Source organism: Trachemys scripta, chromosome 1 (assembly GCF_013100865.1).
Source record: "Trachemys scripta elegans isolate TJP31775 chromosome 1, CAS_Tse_1.0, whole genome shotgun sequence".
Classification (NCBI taxonomy): Eukaryota; Metazoa; Chordata; order Testudines; family Emydidae; genus Trachemys; species Trachemys scripta.
Window position 1 is genome coordinate 296746540 of NC_048298.1, and position 22748 is coordinate 296769287.

The 22748-nt window shown below is 40.9% G+C and overlaps 1 protein-coding gene across 14 annotated transcripts in view; it reads right to left on the reverse strand.

The window, feature by feature from the left end:
• The window catches only part of NBEA (neurobeachin), an 834265-nt gene that overhangs the window by 285298 nt on the left and 526219 nt on the right, over positions 1 to 22748 (reverse strand). For all 14 annotated transcript variants that reach the window (XM_034758618.1, XM_034758629.1, XM_034758620.1 and 11 more), the window contains one exon: positions 12685 to 12809. In XM_034758618.1, coding sequence (XP_034614509.1) covers positions 12685 to 12809 — 125 coding nt within the window. The remainder of the gene's footprint in view (positions 1 to 12684; positions 12810 to 22748) is intronic.

Below are 22748 nucleotides of genomic sequence, written 5' to 3' on the forward strand. Positions count from 1 at the left end.
ATGCTCTACATGCTGGTCTTCATGCTGGGGCTCTCGGGCAACGGGCTGGTGATCTTCAACGTGTGGCAGGGCCCGCGGGCCAAGCGCCGCTCCGCCGATACCTATATCGGCAACCTTGCGCTGGCCGACCTGGCCTTCGTGGTGACACTGCCGCTGTGGGCCGCCTACATGATGCTGCACTTCCACTGGCCCTTCGGCTCAGCGCTGTGCAAGCTCAGCAGCTACCTGGTGCTGCTCAACATGTTTGCCTCCGCCTTCTGCCTCAGCTTCGAGCACTACCTGGCCATTGTGCGCTTGCTGCCGCGCTCCCGAACCGTGCGCCTCCGTGCCTCTGCGTTGCTCTCGCTGGCCACGCTGTGGCTGCTGGCTGGCCTGCTGGCCCTGCCTACCCTACTGCTGTGCGACACGCAGCCCAGCCTGGCCGACAACCGGAATGCTGCCCCCAGAAATGTGCCGCCCCAAGCCAGTGCTTGCTTTGCTGGTGCCTAGAGCCGGTCCTGATATTCACAGGAGTTGGCAGGACCACTTTCCAGGCTGACTGGAAGTGAGATGCTGTTGAGACAGCATGCTCAGCTATTTGAAGAGAGGGATTGAGTGCTTTCTTGGGTGGCAAAAGGAAAACCAATGAAAAACTCTTCAAGAGTTGAACACAGTTTTCTAGCTAGAAAAGAATGACTATTATAAATGAAATCCAGGGCCCCATATAAATAATAGGTAAGGGAATCCCTAGGTATATAAGGATAGAGAAGACCTGCTGCAGAAAAAGTCAAGTCTTAATATAATGTGCATCATATTACAAATAAATATTATATTATGTGTTTTGAAATATGCATGACATGTTGGCTGATAGATCTCTGTAATAAAGTGTGTGTTTCAGAATGTTTCCTTAGAAATAGGATATTCCTTTTAGTAAGTACAGAACATTGATAACCCCTGGATGCTTCTGAATACCATAAGTGTATAACCTCAGCTGAAGAAAAGCACTTTGCGGAAACACATGAGCATCCGATTTGTCCCACAACACTGCTGGCTTTTTGTGAACCAAATGTAATACCATAATACAAGTGGTACATGAAGTAAAGTGCAGATCCTGAAACTCACGCACTTGTGTAGTTATGCAATGCCCAATGGGCATATATGTGAGCATGTGTTCCAAACAGCAAGATGGTATTTCCTATGTACACCTCTACCCCGATATAACGCGACCCGATATAACATGAATTTGGATATAACGCGGTAAAGCAGTGCTCCGGGGGGCGGGGCTGCGCACTCCGGTGGATCAAAGCAAGTTTGATATAACGTGGTTTCACCTATAACGTGGTAAGATTTTTTGGCTCCCGAGGACAGCGTTATATCAGGACAGAGGTGTATTTCTAGGTTTCTGTTCAAATCCTACTAGTTTTAGTATCCTATAAATATAATTTTAACTGGTATTGGTTTTGAAGTAACAGAGTGGAAATATTGGGGGGGAGGGGGGGGAGCAACAACCAACCCCCCCCCCAAGCCATTTCTTACTTTGTTGAAAATAAAGATATTAGCCCTGATATACAGTTCCTCCATTTCTTCATTCTGTGCAGAGCTGTTCTGTTCGCTTTTTGTCAGCTGAGAAATCTCATTATGCAGGAGATATTTCCCAGAGACTGTTGCAGTCCACATTTTATGTTTTTTTATGCTATTGGAGCAATGTAAATGGGTATTAGGACTTGTAAACTGAGACCACTGGGTAGACATCCATGCTGTGCCTCTTAGAAGTAAAATGCAAAACTCACAGCCAAGAGCAGTGGGGAACTAAGGAATTTTTAAGCCATTATTATATGCCCTCCTGATCATAGGTAGCTGAGAGTGCTGCAGCCCCACCAATGACATACTCCTCTCTCCCCTGCTCATCTTCTCTAAACCAGAGCTTGTGAGGATGTTCTCTGAGGACAGCCTGCTGCAGTCTTCCTCAGTTCCTGTGCCAGGGGAATTCTTTCTCACTCAGATCCGGGGCTTTCAGGGTCCCTTTTTATACTCCGTCCCCTTTAACTGGCATAAAAGGGCTAAATTGTTCTGAAATGCTGTATGCATCAAGAGCATGGTATAGAGAACAGGGAATGGAGCTAGTAACCTTACATTTTTTGTCTATATCAGCAGGCTAGAAATACATTCCTGAGACCCCACGAGCTCCATCTGATGCTAACTGTATTTGGTGGGCTTTGTTCTCTGTTATTAAAATCAAAATCTTTGGGGATGCTTTGGGCCCAAATAGTGCTTTCTTAATCTTCCCCCACTCAATCCAGCCAAGGCCGAGCCTGTGTGTCCTGTTAACGCACCCATTCACATAAAGCACTTCTCTACAGGAAAACCTCTCTAGGTGGAGAATTTTCATCCACCATCTGAAGCAACAGCAAAGGTAAAACCACAAAGAAACAAACAAGCACCAAACAAAACCTGCCTAAAGAGCAATTGAAACATTACTAGAGTGAATGAGACTCCTGCAACAAAGTGGAGGGGCAATGAAGAAATGGGGGTGGGGAAAGGAATTTTAAAAATATAATTGCTTTATACTTTAAATTATTGTTAAAACTGAGTAGGGGTGCTCTTATTCTACTGTCGAACTGTGTTTTTAAGCAGAAAGATGGGAGGTGTGAAGGGCATACTGGAAATCAGACTCTGAAGTGCTACTCAGAGCCCGCTGTGAGTTGCTTTCAGGATGTCAATCTCCCACTTCCAGAACACTCTCCCAGGCATCTCTATGGAGTGCTTTGCACACAGAACCTTCTCCCCAGGCTTAATGACTTCTATATTTGCTACTCAGCAATACAACTGAATTCAAAGAACAAGAATACGCTCCATACAATTTTAAACACATTTTAAATCACAATGCCTTATTCTTTTTTTTTGGCACTCAAGCTATCCACATTGATAAGAATGGAAGGTGTTGTGGGTGTGTTTGTGCATATGTGTATACATGGTGGATGAGGAAGGAAAAGGAAAAGGAAAAGCAGCAGCTAGAAGAACTATGAGGCAGTTTATTGTTGTTGGTAGTTTTGGTCCTTTCAGAAGTTTCACAGCCCACTGAATTTGCTTTTGGGTAATTTTTTGTCCCTTCTGCACATTTTGGAGTTGACTTGATTCAGCTGAAGGAAGTCAGAAGCAAAAGTGGCCATATCATATGCTGGCAAAAAGGATGAGCATTCTACGAAGTGGCATCTATTATAGAAGCCAAGGGATAGGTCAAGGCAGAAGGTATCAAAAGGTGTCAATTTCAGAAGATGTCAGAGGAAACATTTGAAACATAAAAGGCATTTGAAACATAAAATCAAGATATTGCAAAAGTGATTTTCAGTTTTGACGTACATTTTGGATATCTGACAAGACCTGGACTTTGGATAACAGAGATTCTGCTAGGTAAAGCTTGGAAAAAATCATTAAAGTAATTTGCATATTTGCTGGACATTTAGTAATGGGCAGATATAACCTCCTGATTCAAGGGTTGCAGTATATTAAACTGCTGATGGGGCACTGACCAGCATCCTCCATCCTGGCACTGCAAACCTAATCCTTGCCCACTGAGGAGAGAGGAGCCTGTCCCACACTTACCCTGCATCGGTGGATCTTGTCCCACAGGTCTGGGCTTGGCTCCCCACTCCTGGTCTATGGGGTCACAGCACTATTCATGTTTCACCCCAAGGTCAATACATCCAAAGTGGGGAGCTGAGTCCAGTCCAATGGGACATTAGTCACTACTGTGGGGTGAGTACGGGGCAGGGTTGCTCCCCAACCTGTCCCCAAGTCTCCACTCCACACTCGACCAAGAGAAGTGTAAGTTTGCCTGTTTCACAGCCTTGGCTTCGTGATTTCTGTGGATACAACTGAATCCATGATCAGACGCTAAAGTTATCCCTGGCAGAGGGATACTGAGACCTAACCATAAAGTGACTATGAAAATTATCGTGCTTCGAGTAGCTAATATTTTCTTAGGTAAATACAGGAAGTAGATTTTTACACTTTACAGTTATTGTAAAGTAACCTTAGAGTGCTTCTGCAAATCAGGTCCCCTTAGCTAGTCAGAGTACAGGAGCTTCTATAATGAGAAAAAAAATCAGTATAATTTTGAATATTTTTTGTATTATATTATGGTAGGTTACCATTCCAAAGGAGGTCATCATCATGGCAGATCTAATTAATGAGAATATAGTTAAGAGGTTTTTGGGAGTTAGAAATCACTAGGAAGAGATTTGTGGCAACATCCTGTGTATTTTTTATTTAATTATTGTTACAACTAAGATCTTGCATTGCAAATCTGTTTAATAATCCCTCTTGAAAACTTTAGACTATGATTGGATCTAGGTTTCTTAAAAATAATTATATATATGAAGCATCCATGTATATGAGATAATTTTTAATGGGATCTCAATTACAACATAGTGTCTTTCTTAAAACTATATTGGGAAGAAATGTATTGGAAGATTATTTGGAGAAGCAGTGGATGGCACTGTTGGGCTATAATATAAGGCTGCAGATGCAAATCTCAAATCACAGTATTTCAAAATAATGCACATTTTTATATGCCACTTCAATCAAGACATACAATTTAGGCTTAAGATGGTTGAATTGATGTTGGGCATAGCACAGTTAGATGGAGAATGCAGTTAACATGTTTAGGGGATGTTGGATAATGATGATTTTTTTGGGTGAACATATGGGAGAATCAGCAAAATTCTTGATTCCAATATTTTGGTCACTATAGCTTTATTTATATTAAATGGGATATCTGACATCGGGGAACTGACCGCAAACAAAAAAGACTTGGTTGATAATTGGACTAATGGCAGCAAAAAGTCAGACTGAGAAAATGGAAAGACAATGCTGCTCCAACTGAAGCGGAATGGCTTACATGCCTGTCTCACATGGCTTCCTCTGTAATGATCACATTTAGATTGAAGAACAGAGAGGACTTATTTGATAACATCTGGAAACCTTTAATGCATTAGTACTACTACTACCACATACATATTTTAAAGTATTCTTCATTGTAATATCTAGATTAGTATCTACATAATATCTACCCATAAAGCAGATGCTACTCCTTAAAACTGCTTGTAATTGTCATCTTGTACTTGTATATAGGTTAAAACTAAGCATGCATTGCACTACAGATTTTCTTTGTAGTCATTAGCTTTTTGTTTCTTTCCTTTCTTTTATACATGTATATGTGTAATGTTTCTTAAATAATTCAATTGGGATTGGAAGGCTCTTGGGCCATGGCAATGGGTTGTGTATTTCTAGTGGCCAACATTTTTTGTATTGTGTGTGTTACTATTTTTTTTTCAGATCAAGCACTAACCTATTTTGAAAAGTGGATACCTAAAACATTTCTGTTGCTTGAGCGTTTAGGCGAAAGACAAGTATGAATTATAAGAAAAATCTGATTATCCATGAACAGAATGACATCAGAGGTGTTTTAGAAGGACCTTGATTATATGAAAATGTATTGTGTACAATATACTTAAAAAATTGCTCACAACAAAGCTTTAAAGATATCTGGATTGTGTTCTTTAAGGTATTTTTCTTCTGAAGATTACATTCTTAACCTCAGTCAATTGCTTCTTTTTTTTGTTTTGTTTTCAGTCCATGAAAAGTACTAACATAAAAGAAAAGGCTTGATAATAAAAACAAATGAATTAGTATTAAATATAAAGCTAAATTACCATAAGTTGTGTCAGCCTCATATTTCATATTTCTTTAATTCATGTTTACTAAAATATTACATATATTTCAAAGTTTGAAATGTATTATTAATGTGCTGTCTTACCCTGAAAATTGATTCTAAAATGGGGTTTTGGAGATCTGACTCCATTACAAATCTGCTCAGTTTACAAGTAAAAATATTTTTCCCCCCCAATGCCTGCAAACTTGATCAGGGATCTGACAGTCAAGTTGGGTTGCATGGGTATAATTCTGGAAGAAAACGGAGTTTCACAGCTATAACTAAAGTCATAACTTAGTCTGTCACATCTTTACTACTGGCAATAGATCACTCTCATTGTAAGTATATGTTTGCTGAACGTAACTGTAACTAGATTTTACCTATCTTGTGAGGCTGTTACTGAGACCTTTAGCTAGAGATGATTCTATATCACATACCTTTAAATTTGCTTTTGATAATGTCCAATTTACCTAATAAATTTGCTTTCTCTAAGATACTTTTTGGATTTAGACTGTCATGGGGCAACCTCTGTGGACTATTCTCAGAGACAAGAGGAAGAAACATCTGTTATCTGAAGAGATACTGAAGGCAGGTAATAAGGTACCAGACCTGGAGCACTAAGTGAAGATGTGAAACTGAAGGATGCTCATTGCTAAAATGTGCTTTCAAGAGACTTACTGCAATCAGCAAAGGGCTTGAAGAAAGTGTAATGATTGCTAGGAGTGACACGAGAGGAAGCCTCAGGTTACAATTTTTCTTGAGTAGCTGAGATAAAAAGTTATAGGGATGGACAATTTACATAGCAGCTTTCCATAGGCAGACTAGAAGTTGCTCTGAATAGTGGTGGTATTTTACCAACAAGAAACATTTTTACAACCTTACAGCAGAGCAAAAACTAGAGCTGAAAATCTTGACACTTTTGGGTAAGGGAAGACAATTAAAATAACATTTAGTTACTCTGACAAGCCAACATGCAAGAGTGTGGAACCTCAAATGTGGAGTGCCCAGAAACTAGGGGGGAAAAAAACAGCTCTCAGATAGTCATGATTAGACATGGACTCAAAAGTCCAGACATTTGTTTTAACAGTGGGGCTCCTGAAGAAATGAAAGCAAACTGATTTTCAAGTGTTGAACACACACAGCCCTCACTGAAACTTTGAGCATTGCTGACAGGTCCCAGAAAGAGCCAGGTGTAGTAGCCTCCTTCAGCTAGAATAACTCTTGAAATCAGGTCACTTTTATTTAGCTGCCTAAATATGAATTAGGGGCCTCACTTTTGTCACACAGGGTTGAAAGCTGTTGCCATATTGCTCATTTAAAATACAACCGTAGTTGTACTTCAAAGGTTGGACATATAATTGGCAGGTTTTTCATTCTTGGGATTCATGGCCCATCATTGTGACCACTATAATCAACTTAATTGGTCAAGTTTTCCTGAGCACAGGCAGTAACAGTGGTTCAATACATTTTATACAAATGTTCAGATACTTGGGCACCGATCTATTCATCTTTACTTTCTCTAGTGCAGGTTGCGAGTATGGTCTTTGCTGGACCTGGTCTATGAATTTTGTAATGCACAACACCACAACTGTTTGTGGAAGTTAAGCTTTTGGGGAAGCAGCCCCAAGAGCTTGAATAAGTTCCCTATTCTGCTCTTTAAATGTCCTTTGGGACAGTACTCTGTTTCACAGTCCTAGCTGAGTACTGTAGTGGCTCATCTAATCCTGCACTGTTTGTAAGCTATTAAATTAACCATATCAAAAGGGCAACTTCTTACCACACATATGCTTACATATTCCATCATATCTGCACACTAAATGACAGAACTTAGAGTTTACTGCTTTTTACTCATGTTAGCACTGCAGAGCCCAAAACAGTATAAGGAAAGGAGATGGATTCTATTCTCTCTTGTGCATTTCTTTTTTTATTTATTAGTAAGACTCAGTAGTTCTACCAGTGCAACTCCATTACAGTTTCAATTTAAACCAAAAAACCCCTTTCAAGTGTAAAACCAAAACTTCACTCAATATTGCCAGCTATTGTTAATTCAAACATGCTCCATTATATGGCTTATTCTTCTATGCTTAAGTACACTGGGGTAAGAGGACTGCATTCCCTCTGCAATCTTCAGAAAAATGAGACGTGAAACTGTATTTTACCATACCTATCATAGTGAGAAAAGAACGAAACACGCAACTTGGCATAGTGTATAGGATATTGGTATATTTACAAAAGATACTTGTTAAAAACTTTCTAATTTTACACTCAGATGTGCAAATTATTTTAACAGCCTACAAACAGTTTTGACTTCGTGTATAGTATTCACAAGAGTTAGAGATGGAAGAGACCTAATAGATCATCCAGTTCATCACTCTACACTTGCAGGCATTACTGTGAAACAGAGCACTACATAAAGGGTAGTTAAAATACATCCATGGGGATTTGTTTTAAACTTTACATTGCTTCAATTTATTGAAAGTGTTTTTACTTATTTATTAGCAACCTCAATCATTTACAATAGTTTGTACCAAACATGGAAACCTCAATATGTATAAACGAACAACAATGAGCCTATCGTTAAATACTAGGCTATATTGATAACACTTATAGAAGACTTCTTAGAATGCAATCATAGTATACCTAGATAGATGGATGAACATTAAAAAAATAGATATTTCCTATAGAAAGTAGCCATCTTCACTATCAGAATAAGCTTTACACTCCCTTAACCCCCCTTTTAGTTCTTTAAGGAGGAAACAAACATTCTGATATTGCTTCTCTGAAACAGGTGTACAGACCACAGACATATTTGCCATTCCCAAGACTTTTCTATTCCTTTATGACTGCAAGCGTCATATTATTACAGTATCCAAGCATCCACCAGCAACACTGATTTAATTCTAGATTAGTTGTAGAGCAGTCTTTTATTCATCAAGGTCATATCTTAATGGCTACACAAGCTCAGATAAATCAGGTGTTAAGCAGGCACATCTCCAAGGAACACAGAGACTCTCATCTGCAATCCTCAGCATATCTTATTATTTATTGCCAAAGAAATGACTGATTAATTTTGTCATCTTTGCTCTGTGTTTTTTTGCTCGGCTGAAGCTGCCTGCTCTCTTTTGCAATGCCTGATCAGACCTATTTAAGTTGATGCCTTTGATCGTAGACACAGAGGAGCTTGCTGACTTAGGCTTTGACTAAACATTCCTCCACTGAAATATTTATGTACAAAACCCTGTCTGATAACTGACAGTCTATGTAGATAACAAAAAACTTATAAGATGTTTTCCAGTATACTCATACCCAAAATAGCATTTACTGTACTAGTTATCAGTCTAGATTTAAGGTTGCTATTGAAGTAACATTTAAAAAAACAACAACTCAGTTTTTTATCAATAGTTCATTTCCCACAGATAAAATATTTGAGGTCAGGGAATAACATGTTAGTTGGAAACTGCATATTATGATTTAAAAAAACTGCTTTCAAATTCTTGTGTATAGTGACATTATATTGCATTTTTTACATTAACAGCATTTTACTATTAAACTATTCCTACATAAAATTATCAAAACAAAATGAATAAAAAAATACAATGGAAGTAAAATACCATGGAAAAAAATTCTATGCCTCCAGCTCTTTATTAATCACATTCCAACACCAGAGGCTGAAAGTACATCAAACTGCACCAAATCCTTTTCACATGACAACCTCATAAATTATTCAACTCATTAGTATCACCAAGAGGCATAAAAATAACATCAGTGTTAAGGATGTTTTCTCACAGAGAAAGGTCAACTAAAAGTTTCAATATTAAAATCCATATGCCCAAGCCTCTGAAAAGTAAGTACATCAAGGTGGAATCTATGGGTTTTAACTTCAATGCAGGCTGTTTAAAATTCCTCCAGAATGCCACACCATACTTATTTATTTATGGGAAAGCTGCATATTAGATACATTTACAGCCAACAAGATAACTTCCGTCTACTGCAATTTGAAACACAACCAATGAGAGTTTGACTTGCACTGCCCCAGCAATACTTCAGCTTTATTTACCTGCATGTTAAAGGTAAATGTGTATAACTATATGGGGTTCCCTTTTGAATGCTAAAATGTAACGGAAGTGGCACATTAAGTTGTGGTGTGGAGGAGGAAATAAGAGGACATCGTTTGCATTATAAGGGCATGAAATAAAGTCCACTGGAGTAAATGGCAAAACTTCCATTAACTTAAAAAATGGTGCTGAATCAGGCCTTAAGAGGCCAATGTTAGGGATTGTAAACCAGTTTCCTTCTTGCTTTCAGGCTGGTTTAAAATCAGAATTTTTACATATTTAAATATTAACAGCCTCCTAGAAATTGAAATTCTGTATTAAAGTAGAATAGAGACTAGGGCTAAAATTAATATTTCTGAAAAGGAACATAATTGTTACAGCAGTTCAAACTAAAGATTTGACATCTGCCTTGGACAGTGGCTCTATACTGGATGCCTCAAAGGAAGGTGGGGGAAAATAAATACACCACTGTGTCAAAAGTGCAATACTATATGCCATAAGGGAAAATTAGTTCTTGACCCCAGCTACTGATCAGCTTATGCCCTGAAGCATTACAATTGACAGCCTTTATATTTTAATAAATAATATACTAGCTACTACAGGGGTGGGCAAACTTTTTGGCCCGAGGGCTACATCTGGGTATGGAAGTTGTATGGCGGGGTCATGAATGCTCACGAAATTGGGGGTTGGGGTGCAGGAGGGGGTGAGGGCTCTGGCTGGGGTTGCGGGCTCTGGGATGGGGCCAGAAATGAGGACTTCAGGGTGCGGGGGGCGGGGGAGGTGAGGGCTCTGGCTGGGGGTGCCGGCTCTGGGGATGAGGGGTTGGTGGTGCAGGAGGGTACTCCTAGCTGGGACCAAGGGGTTCGGAGGGCAGTACAGGGATCAGGGCTGGGGCAGAGGGTTAGGGCGCAGGCTCTGGATGGCACTTACCTCAAGCAGCTCCCGGAAGCAGCAGCAGCATGTCCCCCCTCTGGCTCCTATGCACGCTACCCCGTCTGCAGGTGCTGCCCCTGCAGCTCCCATTGGCCACGGTTCCTGGCAAATGGGAGCTCAGGGGTGGCATTTGGGGTGGGGTAAGCATGCAGAGTCCCCTGGCATAGGAGCCGGAGGGGGAACATGCCGCTACTTCTGGGAGCCACGGCACACACGGAGTGGGGAAAGCCCCCAACCCCACTCCCTGGTGGGAACTCAAGGGCCGGATTAAAACATCTGCAGGGCCGGATGCAGCCCCGGGCGACAGTTTGCCCACCCCTGAGCTAGTATAATTTTACATGCTGATATTCATTTAAATGTCTAATCTTTTCTGAAGCTTACTACGAGTTATTTGCCTCAATAATATCCTGAAGTGATGAGTTCCACAGATTAACTACACAGCATGAATTATATCTAAGAGTCAAAACTTTCAGTGACTTCACTGAGAGCTCTGGCTACAAATGGGCTGCATGATTTAGCTCATACTTGCATAAAATGATTTTCCTTGCATCAATTTTCAGTATGTGGCTTTTAAACTTACACCCAAATATAGTGGAAATTAATAGTGGGACCACTTTGTTTTCAATTAGAAATATAAATTAAAAAGGTGGATAGAAACCTATCCTGAAAAAAATGCCTTTGTGGATGTCTACAGAACTGCACAAGACCTAGGTCTGAAAAATGTTTCTCCTTCTAGATTCTTGCACTATTTAAGGTTCATTCTGCTATCCAGAGGCACAACCCCAGGCTCCAGGTGTCCCTAAAGCTCTAACTGCCAGAAGCTGGGACTGGATGACAGGGGATGGATCACTCAATAATTGCCTTGTTCTGTTCATTCCCTCTAAGCATCTGTCAGAAGATACTGGGCTAGATGAATCATTGGCCATTCTTATGTTCTTATAAACCCCTGAAACTAACTCTCTGGTGTCACAGGCGAGTCTTGTAAGCATGTCCCAATAATTACCTATTACCCCTCCAGGTGTTTGGAGATTAGCTGTGAAGTTCCTCTGTTCAACAGAGCAGGGCCAGCAGGGTAGAAATCCGAACGAAGCCCCACCTGGAGTTGAAGCTGAAGCCTGAGCAGCGGAACTTTGTGGGGGGCCCCGTAGCATGGAGCCCCAGTCCACTGCCCTGCTTGCTACCCCCTAACAACAGCCCTGTCTTTTACATGCAGATAACCAGTGTTTTGGCAGAGGTGGGCCATGGAGTTATAGCATGTCGAGTGGGCCTCAGAAAGAAAAGATTGAGAAACCCGCGATAAAGTGCTTGGCTCATGACTGCCCAAAAGCACTGAGCACAACTGCTAAGCAGCTTTGTCTAAACAAGGCTTTATTGATGTATTTCACAATTTGCAGATAAACATTACTCCTGGTTTAGATTATGTATGCCAAATTAATGCTTTCAAGATTTTTACAGACAAATTATAAACCTCATTGAAAAGAGGTCTTATATGGAAGTGTTATGCTATATCATCTCACTGGCCTAAGAGTCATACTCTGCCAAGCAGGAGAGTCAGGTTTGATTCCTTATCCCAGTCTGAATCCTAGGGCTAACGGAGTCTGGGAATGCTTAAAAGGCAGTGGAAGTGCTAATAAGGGGTACCACAGCATAGGGGGGTGGCCTTTATGTATACGTGCGGCACTTTTTCAAGCCAATAGGTATAATTGAAGGTGGCACCGCCAATGACCCATCACCCCCCCCAGCTGTGCCGTTGCTCTAAACCTCGTTCTGCTACTGCTGAAAGAAATACTGCTAAGCCTTTGGGAACTAGGAAGAGTGAGTGTTTCACAGCATCCAAGAGCAATTCCTCTGGCCCAACAAGAAATGAGGCTGAAAGAATTCCTGTTCCAGCTTCCTAAAACCATGATGTGAGAGAAAAAAAATGACAAATCTCAGCACTCTAATATGGACATAGAAGTCACCAAAATAGCCCCTTTATTAAAAAGGGGGTGAGTTAGTACTGACCATATTCCACAGCAGCTTTGAGGAGGGCATCAGAATGAGTGGATCCGAAAGCATTGCGAACAAATCGCCTTCGCCGGCGCAGATCATCCTCCCAATAATCCAAGCGCCAGAAGTCATGCAGTTGGCTATGAAATAGAGAACACATGTCAGTACCTAACAGAACTTGCACTGTATTTACATATAGCATATACATATAATTTCAATACTGCTCCTATATTTCAGTGGCATTAAGGAAAATGTTCCAGCAAAAATATATATTACAAAAATGTGCAATATTCTAACATTTTTACTTGTATTTAGGCATTAAAGAGCTCAGCCCTGCCTGTCTCAAAATGCTCTGTCTACTGCTAAAAACATTAATCACAGTGAGCCCATTAACAAATGCAGCATCAAATTACAAGTATTAATGGCGCAGCTTGATTTCTTTTACAGTGTTTTTAACAAGGTTAGTAAATCATAGAATGGATCTCAGTGCAAATAGTTTGCAATTTAATGACTATGGTCCCTTAGCAGACTGAACTTAGAAGTATAAAATATTGCCCACTTGAATTTTGTGGAACTATGATTAAACTAATGTGCTGAAATATTCATTGAAATAATTCCCCACTGCCCCCAGCAACCTGAGAAAATTGCAATTTTATTCATTATTAATAACACTGAATTAGAGCTGCAAAAAATTTCACCATGTGGTAATTGTCTTGGTAAATTATTATTCCAACACTAACGGAGTCCTTGGATGATTTTATAGCTTCCAGCTAATACAAGCCATTAACAACCATGACCATCTTCATGTTACGTTGCTTTTTTGCATTCAGAACCAATATTAAAGTTCCACAGATTGAGACAGAAACCATTGTTAATCTATATCCAACTGAAAATGCAAATTCATGTCATCATTTGGTGTTCAATTTAACTTCATTACTAAATATGGGACTGGATGGCTGTTTAGTAAACATCCAAACAATATTAGTACTAAGATCGTGGTGGAATATTTTATCAACCTGTCCAATGACAATGAAAGACTGTGCTTTAAATGACTGCATGCCTTCATTATGAGTTGTTGTACTGGCAGCCATTCCTAGAGGCATCATGACCGTGTGCTAAGGCACTTCCACAAGCTTTAAAAGGGAATGCACTACATGTTTGCCCATTCACTGACCCAACTGTACTGGCTCGTGCAGTGGATTGTATGTTACACCGGGAGTGCTACCCTGTAATTGTTACTAGATTCACATGGCTTTTATGTGCCAAGACTGCAAGGACTGCAGTGTGTCTGACCCCTGCTTAGGGGCTCAAAGGCTCATTGAGCAGAAATGAGGGGACAGGTACAATCTAGGCCTCTCTTTCTCTGTTTTGATACAAATGACCTTTATTTAGATTTATGAAACAGCATCAAATCCACACGCACATTTTATCATATTATCTTTGTTAATAACCAATTAAAAGATTTTTTTACTGTGTGGAGAGAAGAAAGAAAAATATTTAATGAGTAACTAATGAAAGATTAGAAAATTCCCTTTCTTGTTCCCATTTAAAAATATAAACATAATGGAACAGGAGCAGCAAAGGCCTTATTTAAAAAAACAAACAAACACATGGATTTTGTGGCTGTTCTTCGTGAAAATTTGTTTACTACCATCTAAAAAAGGGCCATTGATTTGAGAAGAATGACATAATATTGTACAGATAAGAAATCCATCCTAAATTAGGAATATTCGACTTTTGAGATATATTTTGATTTTAAATCATGTTCCATGGTGATAGAACATTAATCAGTTTGAACAAGGAAAAATACTGTATTCTCTTAACCAATAATAAAGCAAAATAGCTTTCATAGCAAGTGTTTTAACAAAGGGACAACAAAAAACAGGTAAGATTGTTATGGGAAAATACCCTCCTTAAGGGCCTCATAATAAAATAAATTAACACAAGCTTGAAACCTGAAATACAAAATCTTGCCTTAAAATCAAAATTTCAAAAAACCTCCCTGAAAAGAATCTCAGGTTTGGTTTTACCTTGTTTTTGATCACAGAGTAAACAGCTTTTCACAATACAACAAATTTTTCCTCCCTAGATTTTCCTTTTTCCTGTAAAGGTGTTACAATGTCACCAATCTCAAGCTACAGCAACCCCCATCCTTCCAACAAGCAACCCTATACCTTACAATCTCTGCTGATCTAGAACCAGTTCCACCCCACCAAGGTACAATGGGACATGAGGATGCACACCACCTCAGAGGATTGAGCCCCAATGATTAGGGCCCTAGCCATCAAAATATGGCTGGCAAGGGTCAGGTGGGAATTTTGCTGTGTCTTCATACAGGATGATGGATGATCCAGACAAGATTCCTACCTAATGCTTTCCAAACAACGATTTGATTCAACAAACTAAGAAGCAGAAGACTCTTCATTGGAGAGATGAGAGCATGGCTTTAATGAGGCTCCCAGCCTTTTGCCAACCCTTGGAGAGAGACTGAGTTCATAACCACATTGTTATTGCTTACATGGTACTGTGCAACATTAGCACTGGCTCACTCATCACAGTCTATAGTGTAATTACATTAAAATTATTGTATAATGAAAAATTATCTTGCATTTAACAGTGTACTTCACCCAGTGGGAACCAAAGCACTTTAAAAACTATATTACCTGTACATACTATTCCATCAAAGAGAGTATATTAAGAAAACTTTAAGGTTGCATAGTGTATTCAAAAGTTAGAAAATGCCAAAGTTAAGGTTGCACATGTGACCTCATCTCTGTCCCCTTGTGCATATGCCTTAGAACATAGTTTAATTTTAACATGATCACACATTATTTCTCAAATACAATATAATTCTGCATAAATGTATTTACAGTCTTAAAGACACATTTAGCATCTTGCATTTGTTTTCATTCTCATAACACATGACATTTACATATTTAACTTCTATAAGCAATATATATGGAGGAATTATATTTTCCACTCTTCTCTTATTCAACAGCCACTGAATTGCCTTTGCTCAGCTCATATTTTCTGGGGTAGTAGGGAAAATCACCTTCAAGCTGAGTCTAATTCATAAAATTTCAGCCTGAAAGGTTAAAGTTGGGGAAAGTTATAAACAACTGAGAATTGAGATTATAAAAGAAACCTAACTATAGCAGTTACTGTGCTGCCCATTGCTATAGGTTGCTAATGACAACAATGTATTACTAACAAATGACAAAGAAGGGGGGGGGAAGAGAGAAGGAGGCGATATTAATTCCTATTACCTCTGAGCAGGGGATATGCTATAGCTGTGGGGAGAGAAACTGACTAAAAATCTGAAATCCAACGGGGTGGAATTACAAAGTTAACACATATGGAAATTGAACCAAGGAAGAGAAGAAATACTCTTGGGGAGCAGGCAGGAAACTACCACTCTGGCATTTTCTTTTTCAAACCTCTGTGAAACATAAGTGAGATAAAAAAAAAGTAACACAGAACCAGGAAAGCAAATCCTGCAAAAATAGCAGATTTTGGATCACTTAATACAACAAAGAGCTCAAGTTCTGGTGGAGTCTCGGGGGAGTTAATACTGTAAAAGTAACTAAACTGCTAATTATTACCATCTGAAGCAAGGATGTTGTCAAGGCCTCACAGGCAGAACATAGGTTGTGCTATCATGTTGGGGCATTAAGCTGTTTGTGTAGAAGTTGGTAACTGACTTGTAAACTAAGGGTTTCTGGATCTTAACCTGTTATGCTCCCAACCTACTGTCAACTCTCTAAGCAAAACTTTCAATATGATGATAGAAACCCCTCCTTGCCTTATTGCTGGAGACAACAGAGGTATGAAAAACAGATGGGTTAACGTACAGTAACTTCTGAATTATTGAGTTTCATCATTGTAAAAATCATTAGGGCTTCTTATATACTATTGATATATTGGGGAGGGGGAACTGTTCTCCCATATTCTATTTTGCCATATATTTCTTGGGATCAGAGTAAAGATATAAAGAAGAAAAAAGCTATGAACATAATACTCTTAAACTTATTTGCTCTAAAAGTCTGGTGCTAAAGAATGCATCACAATTAAAGTTTCAGAGTAGCAGCCGTGTTAGTCTGTATCCACAAAAAGAACAGGAGTACTTGGGGCACCTTAGAGACTAACAAATTTATTTGAGCCTAAGCTTTCATCGGATGCATAGAATGGAACATATAGTAAGGAGATATATATAACATACAGAGAACATGAAAAGGTGGGAGTTGCCCTACCAACTCTAAGAGGCTAATTAATTAAGAGAAAAAACTTCTGTAGTGATAATCAAGATAGCCCATTACAGACAGTTTGACAAGAAGGTGTGAGGATACTTAACATGGAGAAATAGATTCAATGTTGGTAGGGCAACTCCCACCTTTTCATGTTCCCTGTATGTTAGTTATATATATATATCCTTACTATATGTTCCATTCTATGCATCCGATGAAGTGGGCTTTAGCCCACGAAAGCTTATGCTCAAATAAATTTGTTAGTCTCTAAGGTGCTACAATTAAAGTTGCCTACCATCTGGATTACATTCTTGGATGTCATAGTGGTAGTCACTTTAGAAATACTTAAGATACATAACATTGACCTATGAAAAAATTTCAGGAGTGAACAATCTTTAATGACTCTTAGTGGCCAATACTTCAGCTTAGCTCATCCAAAAGATGGCAGCACCTCAAGCAGAACTGTTCTTCCCTAACATCATGGTAGGCATTGGTTCAATCCTGACAGAGGAAGACTACCAGTGAATCATCAATAACCCTTCCTGCAACACCCGGATTTTTCCTAGAGGTTCTAATTATTGACCTGACTTGATTTCACAGTGCCTGAAAAGAATCTTGAGGCAGTCTGCCAGCAAGCCTCATTGTATCTACCCTGTATGATGTATTGATATGCAACAAATCCTGAATTATATTTTATAGACAGACCCAATAGTTTCCATGTTCAGTAAGATGGCAAGACATATATACATCCCAGAGCTATATAAGCATATCTTGTATCTGTCCAAAGGTATATAAGCCTGTTATCTGCTGCTACTTCTTTCCTGTTTCTTATCTGTAGCATTCTTTCTTACCTGTAATTATTTATCTTTTGCTGATTACTAGCAACACTATCTCTACTTCCTAATTTATACTGAAGCACAAAACAAAGCCACAACTGACAATGAATATTTTACCTTTTCCAAAGTCTTAAAGATAAAGATAAGAAGCAGTGCTAGCCACCTGGGGTCCCCAAACAGGAATATTTTTGCCCTCTCCTCCTTACTTATACCTCACCCACGTCCTAAAGATACTAATTGCATTATTCCCACAAACCAAAAATATATATATATCAACAACACATATTAATACACTCATTTAAAAGTCAATGTTAAATAAGATAAATGGTATTTTGGGGGTAATACTAAATTGGGGTCCCCTTGAGCTGCTTGAGGCCCTAAACAATTGCTCAGTCTGCTTATGCCTAGAGTCACCACTGTTCTTGATGTAATGGAAGAACTGACCACCTAAAAACAATGAAAATAAAAACATGATATATAGAAATGCATTTAATTAAAGTTAAAACATGAGCTGGATTAGAGACTGGAATCATTCCATACCTTTAGAAATGAAGAATTATGTTTAAACTCCTGTACTTTGTGCTTGAAAATGTATGTAACATTTTAATTTAAAAACACATTAGTAGGGTTGCCTAATGTAATTCCTTACCAAATGGAAACTGAAAAATAAAAAAAAAATATACAAGACTCAAAGCTATGTTTACTTATGTGAAATCCTGGGAGCATAGAATCAAGTCACTTGGTTCATTTATTTTAGTGAAAAGCACAATATTTCAATAAGCCAGCCTTTATTAATAATATTTAATTATTAATATTTTTTATTTCCAGGGCTAACTAGATTACGTGCAATTTTTCAACCATCCCCCACTCCCCAATTTTACATCAGTTAAGTGACATTCAGCATCATGCCTGTTTTAAGAAAAACTGCGTAGGTATGCATATATAATAGAAAAATGCATCATTGTGACAAAATATATAAATTTGCTATTTAAATTCTTGTAGAACCAAGAGTTTATAGTCTCCAACAATGAACCAATGTCTGGTACTTTGGCACAGTACAGCAGAGGGCAAATTTTACATACTTCAGAAAGGAATAGATTTTTCACCCTTTAGTTGAGCAAAGAGCATTTCAAAAGTTAACTCTATAAGAGATGACCTGGAAAAGCCTTCGTGACAGATTTAACTGTAAAAGTATTTTTTTTTTTTTTTGGCAAACAACAAAATAATTTAACAATACGTATCTTTATTATCCTCTAATAGGAAATAAGGGACTGCAGCAAAATGGTGATAATACAATGTTATCTATACCTACAACACACCTGTAAAACATTTAATTTAGAATGGTGTGGTATATTTAATTTAGAAATCAGAAAATTATAAACCTCTATGAGCGTGTTGCTTTGGAGCTCATGATAAATCACTGCATGGACTCCAGCAGGAGGCAAACCAACAGAGGTTTATTGTGGGCAGTCATCCCTTTTGGGGTGGAGGGGTGTCAACAACAATAGTCTCATTTAGTCCATAAAAGGTCCTGAATGTAACAGTGAAACATAATACCCCAGGTCAAAAAGGGAACAAAATAGTCCCAGGTAATAAAATAAAGACAACAGTCCTGTGTCAGGCCTACTTTCCCTCAAGCAGACTCTGGCATCTAACAATCTATGGCTAGGCCCTTGGCCCCAGTCAGGCCCTCCTTCAGAAAGTTAGCACAAGAGATCTGCTCTTGCTCCTAGCCTCCCCTCAATGGAGCTAGTCTAGCTCTCTTCTTTTAACCACCTCCTTCAAGCCTGATAACTCTTGCAGGTGCAGCGGGATGGGACTGATTGACCTCACAGCAGTTTATCAACCCTTTCCTGACCAGTGTAGGGTTTATACAGTCCATCGAAGCCTAACTGAATTTTAGTTTTATAGCTTTTATAACACACTTTGGAATGACAGGAAATGTTAGCAAGATTCTGTTCTTGTGGCAAGTAGGGTTGCCAACTTTCTAATAGCACAAAACCGAACATCCTTGCCCCACCCCCTTGCCCTGCCCCTTCACCAAGGCCCCACCCCTCCCCTGCTCCTTCTAAGGCCCCACCCCCCGCTCACTCCATCCCCCTTCCCTCTGTCACTTGCTCTTCCCCACTCTCACTTACTCGCTCATTTTCGCTGGGGCAGGGTGTTGGGGTGCAGGATGGGGGTGCAGGCTCCAGGGTGGAGCCAGAAATGAGGAGCTCAGGGGGTTGGAGTGCAGGAGGGGGTGCAGGCTCTGGGCTGGATGTGCTGGCTCTGGGGTGGCGCCAGAAATGAGGGTTTCAGGGTGTAGGAGGGGGCTCCAGGCTGGGGCAGGGGGCTGAGGTCTGGGGGGAGGCGAGAGCTCTGGCTGGGAGTGAGGGCTCTGGGGTAGGGCTGGGAATGAGGGGCTTGGGTGGGGTGTGGAAGGGGGTTGAGGTGCAGGCTCCAGGAAGGAGTTTGGGTGTGAGAGGGGCTCAGGGCTGAGGCAGGGGATTGGGGTGTAGGAGAGGGTGACAGTTCCAGGGTAGGGCCAGGTGGGGTTGGGGCGCAGGAGGGAGCTCTGGGCTGGGGCCAAGTGGTTCGGAGTATGGGAGGGGGCTCTAGGCAGGGGCATGGGTGTGGGCTCTGGGAGGGAGTTTGGGTGCGGGAGGGGGCTCAAGCAGGGGATTGGGGTATGGTTGGGGGTGTGAGGTGAGTGCTCTGGGAGGGAGTTTGGGTGTGGGAGGGCGCTCAGGGCTGGGGCAGGGAGTTGGGGTGAGGGAAGGGGTGTGAGCTTTGGGTGGCACTGACCACAGGCGGCTCCTGGAAGCGGCTGGCATATCCCTCGGCTCCTAGGTGGAGGCGCTGCCCCTGCAGCTCCCATTGGCCATAGTTTCCAGCCAATGGGAGCTGCTGAGCTTGCACTTGGGGGGGGTCAGCACACAGAGTCCCCCTGGCCATTCCTCCGCCTAGGGGCTGCAGGGATGTGTCACTGCTTCTGGCAAGCCCTGCGGAGGGAGCCTGCCAGCCCCGTGCCAACTGGACTTTTAATAGCCTGGTCAGCGGTGCTGACTAAAGCCACCAGGGTCCCTTTTTGACGAGGTGTTCTGGTCAAAAACCAGACACCTGGCAACCCTGGTGTCAAGTGCATAATTTCTATTAACGTTATCCCTTGGTGTACATGACATTGAGAAACAGATAGCCCTATTCAGACTTAAGCATACTGCATAGGTTGTGTAACCTATGCCATGTAGCCCTGAAATTGCACTTCAGTCCTGACCTGAACCCAACTGTCCTATAGCACTACTGGCCCCCTCTCAATCAAAGATTTCTAAGCATTTCAAATTGAGTTGCACAGCCGTGATGCATGCAGGAACTGACACCATGATGATAAGGCAAAGTATAAAAACCTGGATAGATTAAATAGATAAGAGGGATGTCTAATGAAGAGTAGATTGAAAATGTGAAGGTTACTTACTTGTAATTGGAGTTCTTCAATATGACATCTGTACATTCTTACTCTTTAGGGATGCACTAACGGTGCAGCCTAGACCAACTCCCCGGCTGCACTGTTGGTACCTCCAAAGATAACCAAGAGCAGGAATCAGTACAGGCCACTTGATCACCACTATCTCATGTCACTTGTGATGAAAGCCACAATTGAAATTATGTTTTCCCACAGTCTTAATAGTTCCACAGTTTCAAAAACGTAATATCTAGAATTAGATTTAAAAAAAAAATATTTACATATGTACTCCAAAATTTTCGATTTGGGCTATTCAATAAAATAGAGAGAGATTTTTTGTGTCTCAGCAATGTACAAGCTAAAATGGAAAGTGTCCTACTTTAATATAGTTTATTCAAGGAATAAAAACTTTATCTTCTGCTGTCAGTATCTTCCTATATGCATAAATCCCCTGATATATTCTTATTTCTCCTTTAAACAATTTTTCACCTTGTGAAAGTTCAGCACAGTGGGAGAGAGGACAAATGTGGCTTTCAGCCATCTTTACACCCTTGAGATTCTGGGCTGTTCCAGAGAGTCAGTATGGTCTTTCATGTCAATTTATAGCAGCCTTCCAAGAACTGCCTACTCTCTGCTTCAGACGCCCACGTGGTGCTCACTACTATATCCCTGCCTGCTCCTGCCACATCCCCTGGGCCAAAGTTAGTGGGATGGGCAGCAGCATAACATAGTGTGTGAACATATATTGTGAGAATTCTCCCATGGCTCCTCGTGTGCTGTTTATGCCACTGAAACAGTATACAGATGACCATATATGGAAATATATAGAGGGTGAAGTAGAATCCCTCCCACTTTGTGCAGGTCATATATGCACACTGGATTCTTTGGGGAAGGAGTTGTGAAAACATTTCATACTCTGTTAAGCCTCCAGCACATTGCTTTGGATCGGAAAGAGAGCATGTTGTTTTTGTTTTGCCTTTTTAAAAAAAACCAAAAAAACTTTTGAATCTCTATTGTCATTCGTAAGAGGAAGGAGAGCAAGTCTCTATCCATCCTTCAGCCAATCAGCATGGTAGCTCTGTGACAGCAGCTTCACTGCTGTGAACTGCGCTCCCTATTATGCTGCTGGTGACCCTTCATGTTTGCATGGGATGCTATAACTTGTAGTTTGCTGCATGTCACCTATAGTTAGTGCAACTGGATGCAGATGAGCATAGAGAACAGTGCCAGTGCACAAGTCCAAAGACAGGGTTACCATATTTTGTGCCTCCCAAAGGAGGACACTCCACGGGGCCCCGCCCCAACTCCGCCCCCTCCCCAAAGTCTCCGCCCCCTCCCCTGCTTCCCGCGAACATTTGAGTCGCGGGAAGCCTGAAGCAGGTAAGGGGGAGTGTGGGGGGAGGAGGCGCGGCCCAGGCTGGCCCCGGCCCTGGGGTGCCGGCCCCCGGGCCCCCGGCCGACCACCCCCGGCACCGCACCGCCGGTCCCCAGCCCGGCCCCCGGCACCGCCGGCCCGTCCCCTGAGCCCCCGGCCCAGCACCGCCGGCCCAGCCCCCA